The 23,699-nt window shown below is 24.6% G+C and overlaps 2 protein-coding genes across 7 annotated transcripts in view; both read left to right on the forward strand.

Moving 5' to 3' along the window:
• Positions 1 to 21,039, forward strand: part of LOC126895441 (peroxidase-like) — a 76,643-nt gene extending 55,604 nt beyond the window's left edge. For 2 of the 4 annotated variants that reach the window (XM_050667292.1, XM_050667293.1), the window contains exons 2-13: positions 12,581 to 12,725; positions 12,807 to 13,017; positions 13,089 to 13,277; positions 13,372 to 13,550; positions 15,993 to 16,188; positions 16,355 to 16,573; positions 16,642 to 16,774; positions 16,843 to 16,999; positions 17,064 to 17,243; positions 17,396 to 17,594; positions 20,555 to 20,657; positions 20,715 to 21,036. In XM_050667292.1, coding sequence (XP_050523249.1) covers positions 12,581 to 12,725; positions 12,807 to 13,017; positions 13,089 to 13,277; positions 13,372 to 13,550; positions 15,993 to 16,188; positions 16,355 to 16,573; positions 16,642 to 16,774; positions 16,843 to 16,999; positions 17,064 to 17,243; positions 17,396 to 17,594; positions 20,555 to 20,657; positions 20,715 to 20,805 — 2,002 coding nt within the window. In that variant the 3' untranslated portion in view covers positions 20,806 to 21,036. Of the gene's footprint in view, positions 1 to 9,926; positions 10,162 to 12,580; positions 12,726 to 12,806; positions 13,018 to 13,088; positions 13,278 to 13,371; positions 13,551 to 15,992; positions 16,189 to 16,354; positions 16,574 to 16,641; positions 16,775 to 16,842; positions 17,000 to 17,063; positions 17,244 to 17,395; positions 17,595 to 20,554; positions 20,658 to 20,714 lie in introns of those variants that run through there. The other 2 variants (XM_050667296.1, XM_050667294.1) reach the window with 2 other exon arrangements.
• The window catches only part of LOC126895440 (peroxidase-like), a 63,191-nt gene that overhangs the window by 17,763 nt on the left and 21,729 nt on the right, over positions 1 to 23,699 (forward strand). The window contains exons 12-13 of one of the 3 annotated variants that reach the window (XM_050667288.1): positions 1,378 to 1,480; positions 1,538 to 1,863. The exons of the other annotated variants lie outside the window; for them this stretch is intronic. Of the exons in view, the coding sequence (XP_050523245.1) occupies positions 1,378 to 1,480; positions 1,538 to 1,628 (194 nt within the window). The 3' untranslated portion in view covers positions 1,629 to 1,863. Of the gene's footprint in view, positions 1 to 1,377; positions 1,481 to 1,537; positions 1,864 to 23,699 lie in introns of those variants that run through there. 3 annotated transcript variants of the gene reach the window in all.

Raw genomic sequence — 23,699 nt, forward strand, 5'->3', positions numbered from 1 at the left:
TTAAAGTTTTGACCCCCCTTGTTAAAGGGGTATGATCCGATTTACAAAAAAAGCGTGCCAGATGAAAGGGGTATATAAATATTTATTATGAAAAAATAATTATATTGATCCATACATTTTTCCAAAAGTTATATAAAATATAAATTAAAAGAGGTCCAGAGGTCAAATTTTTTTTTTTCAAATAAAAGTATATTACATAAGCTTTAATTTAAGATATATATAAAAGTGTCAGTCTTTCCGGAACATTTTCAAAAGTTAAGTTGANTATATATAAAAGTGTCAGTCTTTCCGGAACATTTTCAAAAGTTAAGTTGAAAAAGTTCTACTTTCTATACGCATTTTAAAAGGTTTGCACCCCCCCTGTATAAAGGGAAATGGTCCGATTTTAAAAAAAAGTATGTCGAATGAAAGAAGTATATATAAAGTATTTATCATTAAAGAATAAAGTTGATTCATGCATTTTTTAAAAAGTTATAGCAACATAATGTTAAAAAATGTAAAATATAATATCAAGAATTTTAACACAAAAATAGCGTTTTTTTAACTACAGGCCGTTTACATGTAGAAGGTAAGATGTCGGGACTAATTTTTTTTTTTCATTTGATAGTATATAACATAACCTTTGATTTGATATATGTTTAAAGGACGCAGTATTTCAGGAACATTTTCAAAAGTTCAATTGAAAAAGATCTATGTTTTTTACAATATTTCAAGTTTTGAACGCCCCCTATATGTCAAATGAAAGATGTACTTATAATGTATTTAGAAAAAAAAAATTTGTGCTGATATATACATTTTTCGAAAAGTTATAATATTTTTAAGTTGAAAATTTAAAATCGGAAATCGAAAATTTTAACACAAAAATAGCGTTTTTTTAACTACAGGCCGTTTACATGTAGAAGAAAAAGTGTCGGGACAAATTTTTTTTTTCATTTTATAGTACATAAAAAAAGCTTTAATTTAATATATGTTTAAAGGACGCAGTATTTCCAGAACATTTTTAAAAATTAAGTTTAATAAGTTAGTTTTTGTGAAAGCTGAGAAAAAGTGGCAACAGACAAAAAAAAAAAAAAAACACATCATGGTAAAATTAATACCTTCTCCGTTTCGCATCGAAGCTAAAACAACGGAATAATTAATTATTGATCATAAAATTAAAAAATTTTGTTGAAAAGAGTGATTACTGAACAATTACAATTTATTATACATAAAAACCATTACTTAAGTTCTATAACTACTCATTGTTTTCCATTTACTTTAAAAAACATTCATAAACCCTTTTATTTATTTATATTTATTTTTATAATTACTTTCTCGACTATACTATACTATGTAAATGAACATTTTCATATTATTATGCATTTTTTTTTGTTCAAGAACAAATAAATGAAATTAAGAAAATAAGTTTGAGTAACATAATTTGTGCTACTTCCAATGTTGATCACGTTCAAAGAGATACATTCAAACGCGTCGATCACGAGTAAGTATAAATTAAATTAAATATATATTTTATTATTACTTATAAATTTTTTTTTAGTCTATTTAAATATAGTAAATTATTATGCAAAGATGAATACAATATTAATTTTGACCCATGGATTGAACGAATAATCCAGGAAGAATTATAACATTTAAAAAAAATTTCATTTTAAAATATATGCAATATATGTTTGTTCTTATTTTTAATTACATTGAAACGCTATGAAGTGAACATCTCAAATTATAAATAATTATGTAAATTTAAACTTAAAATTGTCCAAAAATAGAACAAGTGAAGCTATGATTATTTGAAAACTGACAATAAAAAAAAAAAAAAATTGTAAAAAGTTTACATTTGTTTACAAAGGTATTCACAAAAATCGATAATATTATTATTTTATATCAAAAAAATTTTATAATGAAATTATATATAAAAGGTTAAAATGTGTTAAATATATTTTAAGATAAAAGAACCGATATTTATATTTGTATAGATGTATTATAATTTATTACATTAATTATTTGTGATTGTTATTGGTTCCAGAATTCTTTAGTAATATAAAACTAAATATTCCATAAATTTTGAGATCAATTATGTATTTTTCCAGTACTATAAAGTACTGGTCATTTTTTATTTAGTAGTAAAACTATAAAGTAATACAGATTATTAGTAAAACATACAATTAAAATTTTTTTAATTCTGCAGATTAATAATACCGTTATAAATAATTGCTTTCAATGAACCGTAAATGTAAATAATTTTTAAAGTAATCCTTTAAAGAAATTGAATCATTGTACAATGAATGGAAAAAAACTACAAAAACATACGACTAGAAAGTCATCGGCAAATACAAAAAATGAATAGAAATTAGTTATAAACTTGATGATTTCCCACAGTGCAAAAATTTGTCCAAGAAACAACAATGGGATGTTTCGATGAAACACGGAACATCCTAGGTACTGTATTTGCTCTGCTCTGAAGTCTTTCATGAAACTGTTTTTTAATATATCCTAGTAACATCCACGCAACAGCTCTATAAAATCAATCTTTAGGAATGTCTAATCTTCCACTTAGTAAAATTTGAAACAAGTTATTAAAAAAGTTATGTGAAACTTTACATTTCATAAATAATAACCTTAATTTATCACTTATAATTAAATTTATAGGAGTACTTTTTAGGGTTTATTATTTGTATAACATTAGAAGTATCGACACACTGGTCAGAATGATTTAAATTAAATGGTTTATAAAAAATATTACGACATTCAGCCTGAGTTATTTCTTTATCAGAATTTTGTAAAGGTGTTGTATCATTTTTGACACTACTGTCGTAATATAATCGTCATTATTATTTATACGAGACAACACTAAAATACCCTGTTCATGTACTCAACAATGCTATCTTTTTAGTATTTAGTAATATATTCTATTTTCATTTCAAATAGTCACCACTTCTATCCATAGAAATGGTACAATTTAACTTGTTTCATTATACATTATATTCTTACAAGGGCATGATCCTTTTCGAACAAAAACTTAGATAAACATTTAAGAGAAATAGCCAAAAAACTCACACTGTTTAGCTACATTGTAGTGTATGCGGTTCGNAAAACTCACACTGTTTAGCTACATTGTAGTGTATGCGGTTCGGTCATAAATCAATTAATAATTACTTTTAAAATCTTTCCTCACCAAAAGAAAATCTATATATTATTTTTGTCATCTTTGTTATTCTTCTATTAATAGTAATAAATTAATACATTGTATTAATTTTCGTCTTACCAGTAAAAAAAACATGTTAATGTTGTATATGTAAATGTCAAAATAATTTATGTCCTATTCATCTGTATTGATCTCTGTATTTCATGCCAATTTATCAATAAACAATTATACTAAAAATTCGACAGTGACGATTCTTGGGGGTAAAAAAATATTAACCCTTGCTCCTGGCTATTCATTTCGTGCACTGTATTGGGCTATTCTTTTCGTGGTCCGCATTACGCTGTTTTTATCGTGCTCCGCATTAAGTTGTGCGAACGTCGTGATCGTCATTGTCGAAATTTTTATGTGTTAATTTGTGAACTAAAAATCTAAACTTGTGTTACTTATATATCATGTTTACCAATATCATCACTAAGGATAATTATAAGAACCAGAGAATTTACCGGGTAAGATTTTTTTTACATTGTTATTTTATGACCCTCGAATTATACCCCGAATCAAAAGTAACTATCACACATTTTTTTTTAATTCCAACAACTATTATTATTTTGACTTTTTCTGTTACTATTTTAATTTTATTTTTTTATTATATTTTTAAGTTACGACACTACTCATTACATTCAAATTACTTACATTATAATAAACCAAAAATAAAAATAATAATAAAATGAAAGAAAATATATAACAAGGAGAAAGGAGGATATAGAATATGGTGAAAGGGTAATATAAAATTAATGAAAATTGTTTGGAATATTAAAATTTTTTAATTTATTTGATTTTAATTAACGGTTAATATTTTTTTATTAATAATCTCTATTATCAATTTATTAATGGTTTATTACGCAATAAATTGTTGGAGGTTCGAGAGCATAGGTTGAATTGTACTTACCTTACGTCCTTACGGAACAATAGAAACCCGTTTCCTGACTTACTGAACACCCTGTATAATGCAATAATATTTCAAGTATTCCAATGTTGATTCTAGTATTAAATGTATTATGTATGCGATGAACACTTTATGTCATGTAGTCAATGTAACTAATTACGAAAACCATTCAAATTTTAAATTATGTGATTTATTTATACAAAATCTATGACTGATTTTATTTGTAACAGATTCTGAACACTCGGGACAAATTTTTTTTTTCATTTTATAGTATATAACATGACCTTTGATTTGATATACCTTTATAGGACGCAGTATTTCCGGAACATTTTTAAAAGTTAAATTGAAAAAGGTAGTTTTTAAAAAAAGTTGCTATTTTAAATGCCCTGTGTGAGCAGAATAAGTGTTAGATTTTCAAAAAAAAATGATATCAAATGAAAGGGAAATATCTAAGGTTTCAATATAAAAAAATTATTTTGATTTGTTAATATTTGAAAAAGTTATGGCAGTTTTAAGTACAAAATATTTAATTATTACTAAATAATTTAAATATTATATTATTACGATTATAATTAACTATCTTCAAAAATATTTTTGCTTCTTTGTTAACATTCGTACTAATATTTTGAAGTGTATTGTGTTCTATATCACTATTAAATTTAAATGAGTCGCAAGAAAATTATTTTAATTTTGTGTTTATAATTCCTTTATTATTTAAAAAAAACCCAGCACAGTGGAGTCGCGGCATAGTGAAGACGTTGCATAGTTGGGTCCAGTATAGAATTAATCTGACATTGATTAAAATCACTATCATAAGAAACGCTTCGATACAAATCTGTACATAGTGTTTAATTTTTAAAAATTGATGGATAATTACAAAAGCAACGTCAACTTCTATTTCCTTAATTATACCCAAATTAATATTTATTCTAATTATATATAATATAATATTTAAAATGAATTTTTTTCAAATTGTTATTGATTTTGATTTTTAATATGTTAAAAGTAATCATTTAAAGGTAGGTTCAATACTTTTTATTGTCCTTTAAAGTGAAAGTTTTTATAAAAACAAAAAAAACCCAGCACAGGGAGATCGCGGCACAGTGGTGACGTGGCATAGTTGGATTAAGTATTATGATATCTGACAGTGATTAAAATCACTATCAAAAAAAACGCTTCGATGCAAATCTTTAGTTTTTAATTTAAAAAAACTAGTGGATTATTCCAAAAGCTATATGATCTGCTAGTTCCTTATTAATATCCTAATTAAAATTAAGTATGTCGTATGAAAAAGGGATTATTAAAAATGATTATTTCTCATAAAAAAATTATATTGATCCATACACTTTTCAATAAGTTATATCATAATAAAGTTAAAAATGTAAAAAATAAAATCGAGAATTTTCACACAAAAATAGCATTCGGTAGTTATTTTCACCGTGAAGACAAAATAAAGTCCGAAATTTTTTTTTGCATAATAAAATATATTACATTAGCTTTAATTTAAAATATATTTAAAAATGTCAGACTTTCCGGAACACTTTAAAAAATTAAGTTGAAAAAGTAAATTTTTTGTGAAAAAGTTGTCATTTTGAATCCCCCCCTGTAGGCAGGTAAAAAGTCAGATTTATAAAAAAAATATACCAACTGATAGGTAAAGACATCATGCATCTATAAAAAAAAATTTTACTGATCCATACACNTCTCATAAAAAAATTGTAATGATTCATACATTTTTCAAAAAGTTATAGCATAATAAAGTTAAAAATGTAAAATTCAAAATCGAAAATTTTCACACAAAAATAGCATTCGGTAGTTATTTTCACCGTGAAGACAAAATAAAGTCCGAAATTTTTTTTTACCATTATAAAGTATATTACATTAGCTTTAATTTAAGATATATATAAAAGTGTCAGACCTTCCGGAACATTTTCAAAAGTTAAGTTGAAAAAGTACATTTTTTGTGAAAAAGTTGTCTTTTTAAATCTCCCCTGTGGGCAGATTTACAAAAAAAATATATCAAATGATAGGTAAAGACATCAAGCATCTATAAAAAAAAAAAATGATATTGATTTGTTAATTTTTGAAAAAGTTATGGCAGTTTTAAGTAATAAAAATTGAAAAAATTATGAAAATTAGCAATTTTTAAATTTGTAATTTATTTGGAGGTTTCCCCCATTTACGGGGAATGGGGGCATTTTTTTCAATTTTTAAGGGTAATGTCTTCAAATAGATACGATTTGTGATCTTTTGACGTATTGTTGAAAGAAATCCGTTCGGCGATAGCTGAAAAAAAGTGGTAACAGACACAAAAAAAAAATAAACACATCTTAGTAAAACCAATACCTTCTCAGCTTCGTATCGAAGCTAAAATGAATTTATTACATAAACATTTAGCACAACTCGCAAGTTTGAATTGACATTATTAAATAGAAAAAAATGCAATTGATTAATATGCAATCAGGGAATTATATAATTACAATTTACTGTACATTTATCAGAAAAGTTAGATTTTTTTTACATTTTCATCGTAATAGAACACTTAAATAAAAATCATAGTAATCATTTCTAATTAACTTTTGGCGTTTAAAAAGATTCTACAATGGAAATATTCAGAATTTAATTAATTTTAGTGATTATATATCTAAAAAAACCAATAAAAAATAAGAGTTCTTAAAAAGATTTACTCAATTGAGCGTATTATAAAAATTGATTATAATTAAAAAATCCATCGTTAAATTCAGGTGAAACTAAAAATCATTTTTTATTTAAATTTATAATTTATATAGCAACATGTTACAAAAAAATTTGGAATATTATAGACTGGTAGTAGCACACACAAATAGAGTTAAAAAATTCATAAATTACAAAGTAAAATTATTTACTTTTGTAGTTGAATACTTTTATCATTTCAAATCTAATTCGATAATGAATACTTTTAGAAAATTAGAAATTAATGATTTTAATTGTTTGTATGGAAAATGCTGATTAAGCTACTTTTTATTTGAATAAGGAATATTTTTTTGATTTTTAAGAGTAATAACTTAAACTAAATATGAATTGTAATCATTTGACGTATCGTTGAAATAGTAGGTCTAGTGAGGGTTGGCAAAATAAATCATAGCCACAAAAAGAACCACATAGTGAAATAATATTAACATGAATATAAATTTCTTCTCACGAGGGGAGACTATAGTGATAGGATCCTTTATATTTATTGATTAATTGAATCTAAATGAGATAAATATCATATGATTTGAAAATTTTATTTTAACTCAAAAAAAATACAAAATATTAATAGCACCGACTCAGCAACTGTTCGTTGCTTTCGTCGCTTGATAAAATTGACTATTTAAGCCAACTCAAATTTAAAAATTACTTTTTCGACTTTAAAAAAGTAAAAAAAAATAATAAGTTTAATTTTTTATGTCTTATGAATTTTATTCTATGTCAATTAAATTATAAAATATTCATGAAAGTCAGTGTATTGCCCTTATAAGATATTTTAAGATGAAATATAATACAAAATCCAGGATTTTAACACAAAAATAGTATATCTTTGAATATGGTAGCCATTTGCGCATAGAAGATAGTCGGGATAAATTTTTTTTTTAATTTTATAGTACATGATATAAGCTTTAATTTGATATATGTTTAAAGGACGCAGTATTTCCGTAACATTTTCAAAAATTAAGTTGAAAAGTTAGTTTTTGTAAAAAAGTTACTTTTTTAAATCCCCCTTGTGAGCAGAATAAGTGTTAGATTTTCAAAAAAAAAAAATGATATCAAACGAAAGGAAATTACCTAACATTTCAATATAAAAAAACCCAGCACAGGGGGGTCACGGCACAGTGGGGTCGTAGTGTAGTTAGATCAAGTATAATGATATCTGACAGTGATTAAAATCACTATAAAAAAAAACGCTTCGATGCAAATCTTTAGATAGTGTTAAATTTTGAATAAATTGGTGTTTTATTCCAAAAGCTACATGATCTGCTGGTTCCTTATTAATATCTCGATTAAGATAAAGTATGTCAAACGAAAAAAGGTTTATTAAAAAATATTATTTCTCAGAAAAAAATTGTGTGGATCCATACACTTTTCAATAAGTTATAACATTATAAAGTTAAAAATGTAAAAAATAAAATCGAGAATTTTCACACGAAAATAGCATTCGGTAGCGATTTTCACCGTGAAGACAAGTCTAGAGGTCAAATTTTTTTTTTTTCAAATTAAAGTATATTACATTAGCTTTAATTTAAGATATATATAAAAGTGTCAGACCTTCCGGAACATTTTCAAAAGTTAAGTTGAAAAAGTACATTTTTTGTGAAAAAGTTGTCTTTTTAAATCTCCCCTGTGGGCAGATTTACAAAAAAAATATATCAAATGATAGGTAAAGACATCAAGCATCTATAAAAAAAAGAATTATATTGATTTGGTTTTTTTTTAAAAAGTTATGGCAATTTTAAGTAAAAAAAATTGAAAAAATTAGCGATTGTTAAATTTGTAATTTTTTTGGAGGTTTCCCCCATTTACGGGGAATGGGGGCATTTTTTTCAATTTTTAAGGGTAATGTCTTCAAATAGATACGATTTGTGATCTTTTGACGTATTGTTGAAAGAAATCGGTCTAGTGAGAGCTGAGAAAAAGTGGTAACAGGCACAAAAAAAACACATCTTAGTAAAACCAATACCTTCTCAGCTTCGCATCAAAGCTAAAATATTATTTTGGTTTGTTAATATTTGAAAAAGTGATGGCAGTTTTAAGTACAAAAAACATTTTTAATTTTGACAGCAATTTGCACATAGTAGATTTTTTTCATTTTATAGAACATAAAATAAGCTTTAATTTGATATATGTTTAAAGGACGCAGTATTTCCAGAACATTTTCAAAAATTAAGTTCTAAAGTTAGTTTTTGTAAATAACTTGCTATTTTCAATCCCCCCAATGAGCAGGTTAAGTGTTAGTTTTTCAAAAAAATGATATCATATAAAAGGGAAATATCTAAGGTTTTAGTACAAAAAATATATAGTTGATTTGTTTATTTTTAATGTTTATTTTAAAATGTTTTTTTTTTTTTTTATTATGTAAAGGCTTCGACAACTTATGGACATTAGTCTACAGTTTTTTTTTTTCATGATTATTATTTGTACATTAATTAAAGTTATAAGTTGACAATCAATTGATTTAAACTATATACACATATTTATAATTAAATTTTATACAATAATATTATGAATTTATATTAAATTTACAAGTCTTGCGGTTTCATAGAATCTGTAAATGGCTTTAAAATGTTTATTTTATATGGAAGTATTAAGAAAAAAAAGGTGAAAAAATGACAAAATTTACCGATTTTTAAATTTGTAATTTTTTTGGATATTTCCCCCATTTGCGGCGAACGAGGAAAAATTTTTCAATTTTTAAGGGTAATGTCTTCGACTAGGTACGATTTGTGATCTTTTGACGTATCGTTGAAAGAAATCAGTTTGGTGAGAACTGAAAAAAAGTGGTAACAGACACACAAAAAAAAACACATCATGGTAAAACTAATACCTTCTCAGCTTCGCATCGAAGCTAAAATGAATTATTTTAACTATTATTAAGTGAACGACCTTTTAGTAGACATGGATTTGTTATCTGAGGAATTATTAAAAAAGAGAATTTTTCTTAGAAGATAACATTATTTTTAATAGCAGCATAAAGTCGTTTTTAATATAAATGATAATAATTTAATGAACGAATAAAATGATTTAGACAAAAGGCATATATTAATCTAAAAATCATAATTAATTTAATACAACGATTTAGGCATAGATTACTAAATCAATGAACTAGCGCTCTTAGTATCTCCATTAATTCCTAGCTGGTAACTTTTATTTTTAGTTATAAGAAATACAAGTATTTAAATTTAAGAATACTTACTAACGGTTATTTTATAAATTTTCAACATAAATAACGTACTTTTTTAAAGTATTAACAATTATTTTTGTATATCTTGAATAAGCGTAGTGTTATTAAGTAAATTAAAAATATAATAAATAATATACCAAAAATGAATGAAACAAAGTAAGTACTATACTTTTTTTTTTGAATTTAACCTTATCTTATATTTAAAAAATTAAATTATTATTTCAATAGCACTATGAAAAATAAAAATCATGCTATGTTTGGAACAATAAGTTTAGAAAAGTTTAAGTACAATTTGTACATTAAGATTAGGAAAAATAATTTTATTTTAATGAACAAAATGGAAATATAGTATTGAAAACTTTCATTTAATTATAAATATATCATAGTATACTTTCTTTTAATATGCTTTACTTTAAGTCCCTTTGATGTTTGAAAATTTTATTTAATGTTATTATAATGCTATTATGTAAATGTTATTAAGAAAATCATTTAACAGTATCTTACCATGGTTTACTGTTTTAAATAGATTCTAAAATAATTGAGATATTTGGATGTAATATTTTTTCTATTTTTTTGAAGTAAAACTATATTATTTAAATAAAATTAACTTTTTCTATTTAAAATGTTAAGATTGCTATTTTGTAAAATTTTTGTTTTTGGAAATAATAATATTCTGTCCTTTTACATATGTTAACTTTTTTGAGTTTTGAAATAAAATTTGTGTCTTTTATGCTAACTGATTATAATTTAATACCTGTAATAAACAAAAATTAAAAAAAAATATATTATATTAATTTTTTTTTTGCAATATTTTCAAACTTTTTTCTTATAAATAAACTGTTCAGTGAAATATCAATGTTATTTAACTCTTATTATAAAAATATATTGAAAAAAATGAGTACAAAACTTTAATGTATTATATACACCGCTAGTGCATCTAATACAAATTACTTGAAGCACTAAATTGAGAACTTAATCCAAATTTATAATAATAATTTATATGCCAGTTCAAGTTCCAATTTTTCATACTTACGTAGTTGGCATCACTATTAAAATAAATAGGATTTTCACCATTTACGGAGAACGAGGGAATATTTTTCAATTTTTGAGGATATTTTTTATGTCATCGAATAGATACCAGTTGTAATCATAAAAGCTAAACTACATTTGTACGATTATATTATTTGCTCTTCGAATATACAGCGTGATTTTTTTATAATAACCCACTCAATTATTTACAGAATAATAATAAATTAAACATTTTTATTTTCGATTATCTTTAGTTACACATTATTCTTGAATTATTAACTATTCCCATTGAGCCTCTTGGTCACCACTTTCGAAAAATCATATTGTAATATTGCGATAGATTTTCAATTTTTAACTGTATAAATAATATTTAAATTTAATTAATTATAATTAAAAATAATTATTTTATTGATTTTTTACCACTATACAATGCGAATAAAATATTCGAATTAATAAGTTTTGAAAAGTTATCACATATTACTCAATTTTTGTAATAATTATAAACAATTTTTATTTATTTTAACCAGAATCACTATCAACAAATACAAATTAAGTATTGATAGTGAGATTTAAACTTTATTTAATGAGTAATGAACTAAAATAAAAGTGTACTCTTACCCCATTTATAGGATAAAAGTACAGTTAGTATTGAACACCAAACCAAATCAAAATATTTTCTTTAAATTACACGCTCAAAAATATATGTGAAAATATTATGCCATTACGCAACATTGATAAATAAAACTATTTTATATCCAAATCAAATAAAAATTCAAGTTTTAATAAACACAATCTAGTATTCTATAAAAGTGAAATATAACTTAAAAGTATAAATAATTTTTAATATTTAGACGTATTGCTGAGCAAAATCTGATTAGTAATAGTAGAGTACTAATAAACAAACAAAAAAAAAAAACGACACAGCAAAACTTTCTTAGCTACATAATGAAGCAAAAAAAAAATTATTTCAAATATTTCCTCTGTATTCATGTTAGTTGAGATTATTCCAACGCTATAAAATAAATATTTGAGGAAATTTTCGTGTTTAACTACTTTAAAACTAAATCAATTCAATGTAACTTATTTAAAAGAAAAAAAAATAATACTCTATTGTTGTCTCATTTATTAAAACCGCATATCTAGATTTTTCGAACATATTCAGATGGAGGATATGAATACACATTTTTGTTTGGAAATAAGTTTTTTAACACTTAAAATAACTGCCAACATCACATTTAGTATAAATGAATTAATATGAACAACCCAAACCCAAATATTATTATCAAGATTTGTAAATTAATTAAAATTAAAACTATATTAAAAATATTATTAATTTAAAAACTAAAAAATATTAAAAATATTAAACTCAAAAACCACAAAAAATTACTGAAAATTCACGAATACGTATTTCGGAAACAATGTTACCATTATCAACGCTAAAACGCTTTTATTATAAGATTTGTAAATTCAAAAAGAACAAAAAAAAAAAAACAATTGGATTCCTATGATTCAATACAAAATCTAATTTTATTTATTTATTATATAGATACCTAATGGGCGAAAAAACGCAGAGAAAAAAAGTGTATTTGTGGAAAATATTGTGGTTGATATGTATACTTTTGATAATTGCTTTCATTATTCTTTTCATTTCATTTTATCACGGTACAAAAAATGATGATGCTATTTTAAAAGTAACTGATTTATTGTATTTACTGCATTTCTATATTTAGTTATAATCTTTTTTTATAATTACATTAATGGACTGTCTATAGATACCATTGAGTACATCATCTAATCCATTACACATACGCAGTGTAGCCACTTACAATGAAACATACTTAAAATTATGTGCTCCAGTAGTCCAATGTAATCCGAATGAGAAATATAGGAGTTATAATGGTTCTTGCAATAATTTAGCTATACCTACATACGGAGCAGCACAAACTCCGTATTTCCGTTTGATGAACGCAAACTACTCTGATGGTACATTTTAAATTGTAACAAGGAATATTTTCCTTACTGTTTATTTTAATATTGTATTTTGAAATATTTAGGTATTAACAGTTTCCGTACACAAAAATATGGTTTACCTTTGCCTAACAGTAGAAAATTACAATTGGACATATTTTTGAATCAAGAAAAAAGACTAATAGACGATAATAACTTATTTATTGTACCATTTGGTCAAATGATAGCACATGATATTTCGAGTCTACCTGTAAAAGTCTTAGAAGACTCAAATGGTAAATTTTACTTTCTTTATAAATCCTTTCTGACGACGATTAATTANCTCTCTAAAGCCTTATTTACGACGGTTTATTTAATACTTTATTTAAGGTCAAATCGTTGATTGTTGTCCAGTATCTGAAATGATAAAAAAATATCCATCATGTATTGAGTCGGTTGAAGTTGACAATGATGACCCTGTATATGGAAATCATAACATAACTTGTATAGGATCGACCCGATCAAAGACATCATATGATTATGGATGTTCATTGACACCTACTACTTTTGTAAGATCACTGTATAACTTTTTATACATTTTACAACATAATTATGTGTTTGAAGTATAAATGAAAAAAAAAAATGAATTGCTATATAATGCTCTTTAACATCTTATAATTTTTAAGATACATTGGAAAATTATTAAGGTGATTCTTATTTAAATATTTCAAATATTTTTTGGAAATTTGTTAAATATGCCTCTAGAATTGTTGCATTATATAAAATAATAGGTTATCAAAATATGGGTGCAATTGATTGATGTTAATACGTAAAAAGGGTTGAAATTTTGAGTGTAATAAATATTTTCCATTTTCATCAAATATGGTACGAACTTGATAATGTACCATTGATCATACATCTATTCATTTCCAATTTTTGGGACTAGTAGGTAACTTTTATGAAATAGGATGCCTTATAGAAAGAATATATTGCTTTACCACAGTACTGAGCACTGCTGTAATGATTTTTCGTCGGTTTCTTAAAAAGGATGGATGTATCATAAAAAATAGTAATCTTTTAAAAATCAGTGATCAAATGAGAAATATTTGTTAAATAAAGTAAATAGCAAAGTTTTATAGAGCATCGTTCATAAAAATAAATTTAATATCTTAATGCTAGGTATCTAATGATGAACCATACTAACTGTGGACACTTAATAGTGAAAAATCAAATAGCTTTTGTGTAAATTGATGTATCAGCTAAATGAATTTTTAACTATTGAGTACAGGAATTAAATAGCTTACTGAAATACAGCGTGTTTCAAAAGTCATCATCCGATTTCAATAATTTTTATTTATATTAAAAATGTAGATATAAAACAACAATATAATATTTGAAAGTAATTACAATCACTACCATAAAAAACACTTCGATGAAAATCTGTAGAATATGTTTAATTTGAAAAGGAGTTAATTTTAATTTTGTTGGATTTTTACAAAAGCAACATCAACTCCTTAATTTAATTCTGATTAACAGTTTTATTATATATACAGAGTGATTTTTTTATCATAACCCACTCATTTACTTACAGAATAAATATAATATTTTTTTTTTTACCAAGGGGCATTGGTTAACATTCGGAGTGCTATGTTCTGGAACGCCTGAATTGGGCGTATATTTGACGGCTTTGCAGGACCCCAGATTTGTATTCCATAAGACCAAATTGGTCTTATAATAGTATTGTAAATCAAAATTTTTGTGTTGATTTGGAGTTTAGTCTTAAGTAGACGGCGGAAGATATGAAGCTAGCATTGGCTTTTTTTCGTTTGTCCTTGAGATGGGGGCCCCATGTTAATCGCTTATCTAGAATGATACCTAGGTATTTTGTTTCGTCCTGAGGAGAGATTATGCTATTGTTAATTTTGACGGGTGGACATATTCCAGGACGAAGAGCGAAAGTGTAATATAATATAAGCATTTTTTTTCGATTATCTTCAATTACACATCATTGTTGAATTATTAACTATGTAATACTATTTAAATTCATCCCGTATGCTTTGTAAAGGCGTCAACTTTGTTTTTTTAAATGGGAACACATATTTTGAATTTAATAAAATGTTTGAGTTTTTAATTTAATAGTAGATGGCATTTGAATTTTTAGTATAACTTTATTTACTTATTAGATATAAACACATTAAGTTTCAAATTTTTGGGTTAATATTCATGTATAATCCACAAGGGATTATAAATACAGGTAGCTAATTAGATTTTTATGACATTGCTGTCACAGTCACGGATTTTTTATTATTAATTATGACTATCAATAGATATAGTTTCTATATTGTCAGTTGGTGTATTTATAAACTCACAACAATGTGCCTTACTACCATTGATAATAACAATGCTGTGTACCTACTAATATCGATGTCATAAAAAATCAATTAGCTACCTGTATTTATAATCCCTTGTGTATTTTACATGTATATTAACTTAAAAATTTGAAACTTTAAATGTTTATATCTAATAAACTATTAAAGTTATATTAAAAATTCAAACATTTTATTTAATTCAAAATATGTGTTCCCATTTAAAAAAAAACAAAGTTGACACTCTTACAAGGCATAAGGGATGAATATAAAAAGTTTTAAATAGTTCATAATTCAAAAATAATGTGTAACTAAAGAAAACCAAAAAAAAAAAATGTTTAAAAAATATTTATTCTGCAAGTAATTGAGTGGGTTATGATAAAAACATCTACCTGTATATGTACAACATATACATATTCACAATATTTTTCAAATGCCTTTTCATAACTGTATCCTTAATTACAACACATTGTGTTGTTTTAAAGCTAATTAACATACATTTCACTAAGTCAATGATTTGTTCAGAGTAACTTAACAAAAATGTATAAATGTATATATGTACGTTTCCTGATTATAAATATGTGTGTTAACTAAATTTAATAAATCCATTTAATAAATCTTATTTTTTACTAACTATAATTTCAGTTTAATAAAAATACACATTTCCTCGATGCTTCTGAAGTTTATGGTTTTAATGATACAACGGCAAATAATTTGCGATCTCATAAAAGTGGAATGCTAAGAATAAGCAAGAGAGACGATGGTCAAGTGTTTTGCCCGATTGTATCTATTAAATCACGTCCTAAAATTACATCAGACGAAATTATTGAATTTGAAACAGGTTTGTATTACATAATTTTTGTTTATACCATGTGTTGTAAAATATATTATTAAATTTATAAGGAAAAACTGTACTTTTTATATGAGAGAGTTATATAATTATAATTATTATTATAGTTATGAATGTTCAAAAATTATAAATAATTTGTTTTTATTTAAAATTATAGCAAATACAAGTAATGAAGGGGATATTTCAGACAGTAATCAAAACATGGGATTATCGGTCATTCAAACTATGGTAGTGAGGTTTCATAATTTTGTAGCATCAAATTTATCAATTTTGAATCCTCAATGGGATGATGAAACACTTTATCAAGAATCACGTAGGATCGTTATAGCTGTAATTCAACGTATTGCGTATGAAGATTTTTTGCCAATTGTAATAGGTAAATATTTATGAATAATTTATTAAAATAATTTATCATCAAGCAAGGTATCTATTTGGAATTTTTAGGAGAAGATTATCACACTATGTATGGATTTGAAAATCAAACTGTGTATGATCCCACGGTTAACCCATCTACTTCGGCAGAAATGGCATCAGCCGCTTTTCGAGTTCTCCATAATGTTGTACCTATTGATTTTAAGTAAAAAAAAATTCTTAGATATCAGAACAAAAAATTGTTTATTTATTTTAAATATTTGCAATTTTTAGATTAATAAATGAAAATTACACTGAAGAATCAACATTTATTATAACTGATTGGATGAGTAAACCTAACTTACTTTTAGCTGATGATAACTACGATAAGTTTATAAGAGGTTTTTTAGAAACACCAATGCGCGTGTCGCAACCGTCTTATAATTTTTTTGTTAGTTTTTCTAAAAAATGAATACATTGATCATTTAGTATTATACATTAATTCTTTATTTCAGATATCTAATTACATATTTGCATTCGCATTCCAGCCGAGATACACAGGAGTTGATTTACTATCTTTTGATATACAAAGAGGTCGTGATACAGGTATGCAGCCTTATAATATAATGAGACATATTTGTGGATTACCACTTGCATCTAATTTTGAAGACTTACGAGATGTTATACATATTAAGGTAAATGTTTAAATATTCAGAAGAAATGTTGTTATTTTCGATTATTATCTTTCCTTAATAAATAACATTATCTAAGCTTTAATAGATTTAATATACATTATCTTGATAAAAAATTGAATAATTTTATAATACATATTTTAATATATTTTTAGCATATTGAAAAATTAAAAACACATTACCAAACAGTTGATGACATTGATCTTATGGTTGGGTTGCTTTTAGAAAAACCTCAAGATGACGCTATTGTAGGTCCTACAGCTAGATGTATAATTGCTGATAATTTTTATAGATCTAAGGTCGGAGATCGATTTTTTTATGATGTTACGGGTCAACCAGGAAGTTTTTCTTCAGGTATTATATATAAATTAAATTTTTAGTGATGGTATTAGTGGCGATAACGGGAATAGAGAAAAGTACTTTATTTAATTCTTATAATATTCAATTTTACGCTTTTATTATCTTAAACAGTTTTTATAGTCGTATATTGGTATTCGAAACACATATAACTAATTTTTTTTCTTTCTGGAATGACTACATTAATTAAATACATATTTAATATAACTTTAGAATTACAATTTTACTAGGGTCATTTGTAACTGACATGGGAAAAATATTAATATATCTACCAAACTTAATATGGTTTTTGACATTACTCATAGTGAGCAGGTCACTGTTACGTTTTTCTTTTTTAATTTTACATTAAAATTATTTAACTCTAATATAATGTAGGATTTGAGGAGGTAGTGTTTGGGAACATTTTCAAAAAATTAAAAAGACAAACATTTTGGTATGATATATCCATGAAAATATCACCATAATCCGTCCAGTTTTCAAAAGGTTTTTTGACAACTGTATTTTAGCTTCGATGCAAAGCTGAGAAGGTATTGGTTTTACTATGATGTGTTTTTTTTTTTTTTTGTTTGTCTGTTACCACTTTTTTTCAGTTATTACCGAACGGATTTCTTTCAACAATACGTCAAAAGATCACAAATCGTACCTAGTCGAAGACATTACCCTTAAAAATTGAAAAAATTTCCCTCGTTCCTCGTAAATGGGGGAAACCTACAAAAAAATTACAAATTTAAAAATCGCTAATTTACGGAATATTTTCAATTTTTTTTACTAAAAACTGCCGTAACTTTTTCAAAAATGAACATATCAATATAATTTTTTTTTATGGATGTTTGATGTCTTTACCTATCATTTGGTATATTTTTTTTATTAATCTGACACTTAACCTGCCCACAGGGGGATATTCAAAATGAGACAACTTATTCACAAAAAATTAACTTTTGGAAATGTTCCGGAAAGTCTGACACTTATCTATATATATGTTAAATTAAAGTTATTGTTATATACTTTAATTTGAAAAAAAAAAATTTGATCTTTGGACTTGTCTTTGTGGTGAAAATGGCTACCAAATGCTATTTTTGTGTGAAAATTCTCAATATTATTTTTTACATTTTTAATTTTATAATGCTATAACTTATTGAAAAATGTGTGGATCAACACAATTTTTTTGTGAGAAATAAAATTTTTTAATAATCCCCTTTTTATTCGACATACTTTATCTTAATCAGGATATTAATAAGGAACTAGCAGATCATGTAACTTTTTGAATAATACACCAATTTTTAAAATTAAACACTATCTAAAGATTTGCATCGAAGCGTTTTTTTTTTTTTTTGATAGTGATTTTAATCACTGTACAGATACCGCGACCCCCCTGTGCTAGGTTTTTTTTATTGCTGCAACTATGGCGCATTTTTGAAAATTATTATACTATAGTTTTAATAAGATACGTTTTGTGATCTTTTAACGTATCGTTGAGATTAATCAATCCAGTAGTAATGGAAGTAATAACGTAACGTACGCGTACAAAAAAAAAAAAAAAATGCAGTAGAGTAATACTAAAAGTTTCTCAGATAGGAATCGAAGCTAAAAAACAGTGGAGTGGTGGCACAATGGGGTCGTGGCATAGTTGGGTCCAGTATAGATGATATCTGACAGTGATTAAAATCACTATCATAAAAAACGCTTCGATGCAAATCTGTAGATAGTGTTTAATTAAAAAAAAAAAATTTGTTAAAATAGCATATTTTTGAATATGGTAGCCATTTGCGCATAGAAAATAGGTCGTCGGGACAAATTTTTTTTTCATTTTATAGTACATAAAATAAACTTTAATTTGATATATGTTTAAAGGACACAGTATTTCCGGAACATTTTCAAAAATTAAGTTGAAAAAGTTATTTTTTGTAAAAAACTTGCTACATTAAATTCCCCCAGTGAGCAGAATAAGTGTTAGATTTTCAAAAAAAATTATATCAAATGAAAGGGAAATATCTAAGGTTTCAATACAAAAAAAATATTATTTTGATTTGTTCATTTTTGAAAAAGTTATGGCAGTTTTAAGTACAAAAAACATCTCAATAAAAGATAATTTTTATCGCAAACATTACATTTTTGTTTAATTTTCGACAGCCATTTGCACATAGAAGATAAGATGTCGGGACTAATTTTTTTTTTTCATTTGATAGTATATAACATAACCTTTGATTTGATATATGTTTAAAGGACGCAGTATTTCAGGAACATTTTCAAAAGTTCAATTGAAAAAGATCTATGTTTTTTACAATATTTCAAGTTTTGAACGCCCCCTATATGTCAAATGAAAGATGTACTTATAATGTATTTAGAAAAAAAAAATTTGTGCTGATATATACATTTTTCGAAAAGTTATAATATTTTTAAGTTGAAAATTTAAAATCGGAAATCGAAAATTTTAACACAAAAATAGCGTTTTTTTAACTACAGGCCGTTTACATGTAGAAGAAAAAGTGTCGGGACAAATTTTTTTTTTCATTTTATAGTACATAAAAAAAGCTTTAATTTAATATATGTTTAAAGGACGCAGTATTTCCAGAACATTTTTAAAAATTAAGTTTAATAAGTTAGTTTTTGTGAAAGCTGAGAAAAAGTGGCAACAGACATAAAAAAAAAAAAAAACACATCATGGTAAAATTAATACCTTCTCCGTTTCGCATCGAAGCTAAAACAACGGAATAATTAATTATTGATCATAAAATTAAAAAATTTTGTTGAAAAGAGTGATTACTGAACAATTACAATTTATTATACATAAAAACCATTACTTAAGTTCTATAACTACTCATTGTTTTCCATTTACTTTAAAAAACATTCATAAACCCTTTTATTTATTTATATTTATTTTTATAATTATTTTCTCGACTATACTATACTATGTAAATGAACATTTTCATATTATTATGCATTTTTTTTTGTTCAAGAACAAATAAATGAAATTAAGAAAATAAGTTTGAGTAACATAATTTGTGCTACTTCCAATGTTGATCACGTTCAAAGAGATACATTCAAACGCGTCGATCACGAGTAAGTATAAATTAAATTAAATATATATTTTATTATTACTTATAAATTTTTTTTTAGTCTATTTAAATATAGTAAATTATTATGCAAAGATGAATACAATATTAATTTTGACCCATGGATTGAACGAATAATCCAGGAAGAATTATAACATTTAAAAAAAATTTCATTTTAAAATATATGCAATATATGTTTGTTCTTATTTTTAATTACATTGAAACGCTATGAAGTGAACATCTCAAATTATAAATAATTATGTAAATTTAAACTTAAAATTGTCCAAAAATAGAACAAGTGAAGCTATGATTATTTGAAAACTGACAATAAAAAAAAAAAAAAATTGTAAAAAGTTTACATTTGTTTACAAAGGTATTCACAAAAATCGATAATATTATTATTTTATATCAAAAAAATTTTATAATGAAATTATATATAAAAGGTTAAAATGTGTTAAATATATTTTAAGATAAAAGAACCGATATTTATATTTGTATAGATGTATTATAATTTATTACATTAATTATTTGTGATTGTTATTGGTTCCAGAATTCTTTAGTAATATAAAACTAAATATTCCATAAATTTTGAGATCAATTATGTATTTTTCCAGTACTATAAAGTACTGGTCATTTTTTATTTAGTAGTAAAACTATAAAGTAATACAGATTATTAGTAAAACATACAATTAAAATTTTTTTAATTCTGCAGATTAATAATACCGTTATAAATAATTGCTTTCAATGAACCGTAAATGTAAATAATTTTTAAAGTAATCCTTTAAAGAAATTGAATCATTGTACAATGAATGGAAAAAAACTACAAAAACATACGACTAGAAAGTCATCGGCAAATACAAAAAATGAATAGAAATTAGTTATAAACTTGATGATTTCCCACAGTGCAAAAATTTGTCCAAGAAACAACAATGGGATGTTTCGATGAAACACGGAACATCCTAGGTACTGTATTTGCTCTGCTCTGAAGTCTTTCATGAAACTGTTTTTTAATATATCCTAGTAACATCCACGCAACAGCTCTATAAAATCAATCTTTAGGAATGTCTAATCTTCCACTTAGTAAAATTTGAAACAAGTTATTAAAAAAGTTATGTGAAACTTTACATTTCATAAATAATAACCTTAATTTATCACTTATAATTAAATTTATAGGAGTACTTTTTAGGGTTTATTATTTGTATAACATTAGAAGTATCGACACACTGGTCAGAATGATTTAAATTAAATGGTTTATAAAAAATATTACGACATTCAGCCTGAGTTATTTCTTTATCAGAATTTTGTAAAGGTGCTGTATCATTTTTGACACTACTCATTGCATTCAAATTATTTACATTGTCATAAACCAAATATAAAAATAAAATAAAATAATAATAAAATGAAAGATAATATATAATAATGAGAAAGAGGGATATAGAATATGGTGAAAGGATAATATAGAATTAATGTAAAATTGTTTGGAATATTAAATTTTTTTAATTTATTTGATTTTTATTAACGGTTAATATTTTTTTATTAATAATCTCTATTATCAATTTATTAATGGTTTATTACGTAATAAATTGTTGGAGGTTCGAGAGCATAGGTTGAATTGTACTTTCCTTATTTTATTGAAAGATCGACACCAATATTTCTTAAGTCTTCCTCTTGCCTGGCAAAAACAAGATTCAAAAATATTTATATCTGTGTAAAATAATATCGAAATTGTTATTGTGGTGGATAAATGTGTCCTGGTGCTAGCGCTTTGAAAGGATGCGGCACAATAATCACCAAGACAAAAATTAAACACTGCAAATATACTTGTAAGTTTCTCTGCGCTGTCTGCAGATGCAATGTTTGTTAAAACAATGGCATTAGCGACGAGACCACCTACCCAATAAAAGCTCACAATAAATTTTTACTGTCAAATAAAAAATTAAAGTTGAGTTGGATTTTTTATTGAAATAAATTAATAAAAAAAAAAAAAAGATTTAATGTTTAAAATATTTATTTCCACAATAAGAAAAATAAAACGTTATTATTTAATAAACAAATTAACTTAAATTAAAAGATTAACCAAAACAAAATTCACTTTAAAGTTTCTAAGTGTCATTTAGTTCTTTAAGAAAAAATTATTCAAAATCCAAATTAATTAAAAAAACGACCAAGTCCCCGAGAGTGAAATATTGAATGGCATACATGTACAAATGAAAACATAATATTATATGTTAATATTATAAGTAATAATATAATATTACAACATATAATGTTTCAGTGATGACACATTTTTCTTGTTCTAGTTCAATTATCTTTTTAAAATACTTTAAAATAACGGATACTTTTTTATTAAGATAAAAAGTATTTTTATTATAAATAAAAATACTATTTATATATTTATTATTTTTATTTCAATTCTATTCCTTTTTTATTATTTTTATGGTTTCTGAAATACCTATTGTTATAGTTATATTTTTCCTACACCTCGTCTATATTGTTGTAACAGCACATTCATCGTTGAATAATTTTGAAAGAACTCTAGTGATATTGTTCTTTAACCCACACATCCACCAATACTTTTAATAAATTATTCCTAAAAATATTTAGAATTTAAGACAATGTTTTATTTTATAATTTTTTAATTTCATATAATTTACAACTTTTTGGTTAAAATAAAATTTTTTATAATATACAGAGTGATTTTTTTATCATAACCCACTCAATTCATTTGTAGAATAATAATAATTTAAACATTTTTTTTTATTATTATCTTTAGTTACACATTATTCTTGAATTTTTAACTATGTAATACTTTTTAAGTTCATCCCTTATGCCTTGGAGGGGGGTCAACTTTGTTTTTTTAAATGGTAACACATATTTTTAATTTAATAAAATGTTTGAGTTTTTAATTTAATAGTAAATGGCATTTGAATTTTTAATATAACTTTATTAGCTTATTAGATATAAACATTTAAAGTTTCAAAATTTTGAGTTAATATACATGTATAATATACATGGGATTGTAAATACAGGTAGCTAATTGGATTTTTAT

This window comes from Daktulosphaira vitifoliae, unplaced genomic scaffold (assembly GCF_025091365.1).
Source record: "Daktulosphaira vitifoliae isolate Bord-2020 unplaced genomic scaffold, ASM2509136v1 Scaffold_1, whole genome shotgun sequence".
NCBI lineage: Eukaryota > Metazoa > Arthropoda > Insecta > Hemiptera > Phylloxeridae > Daktulosphaira > Daktulosphaira vitifoliae.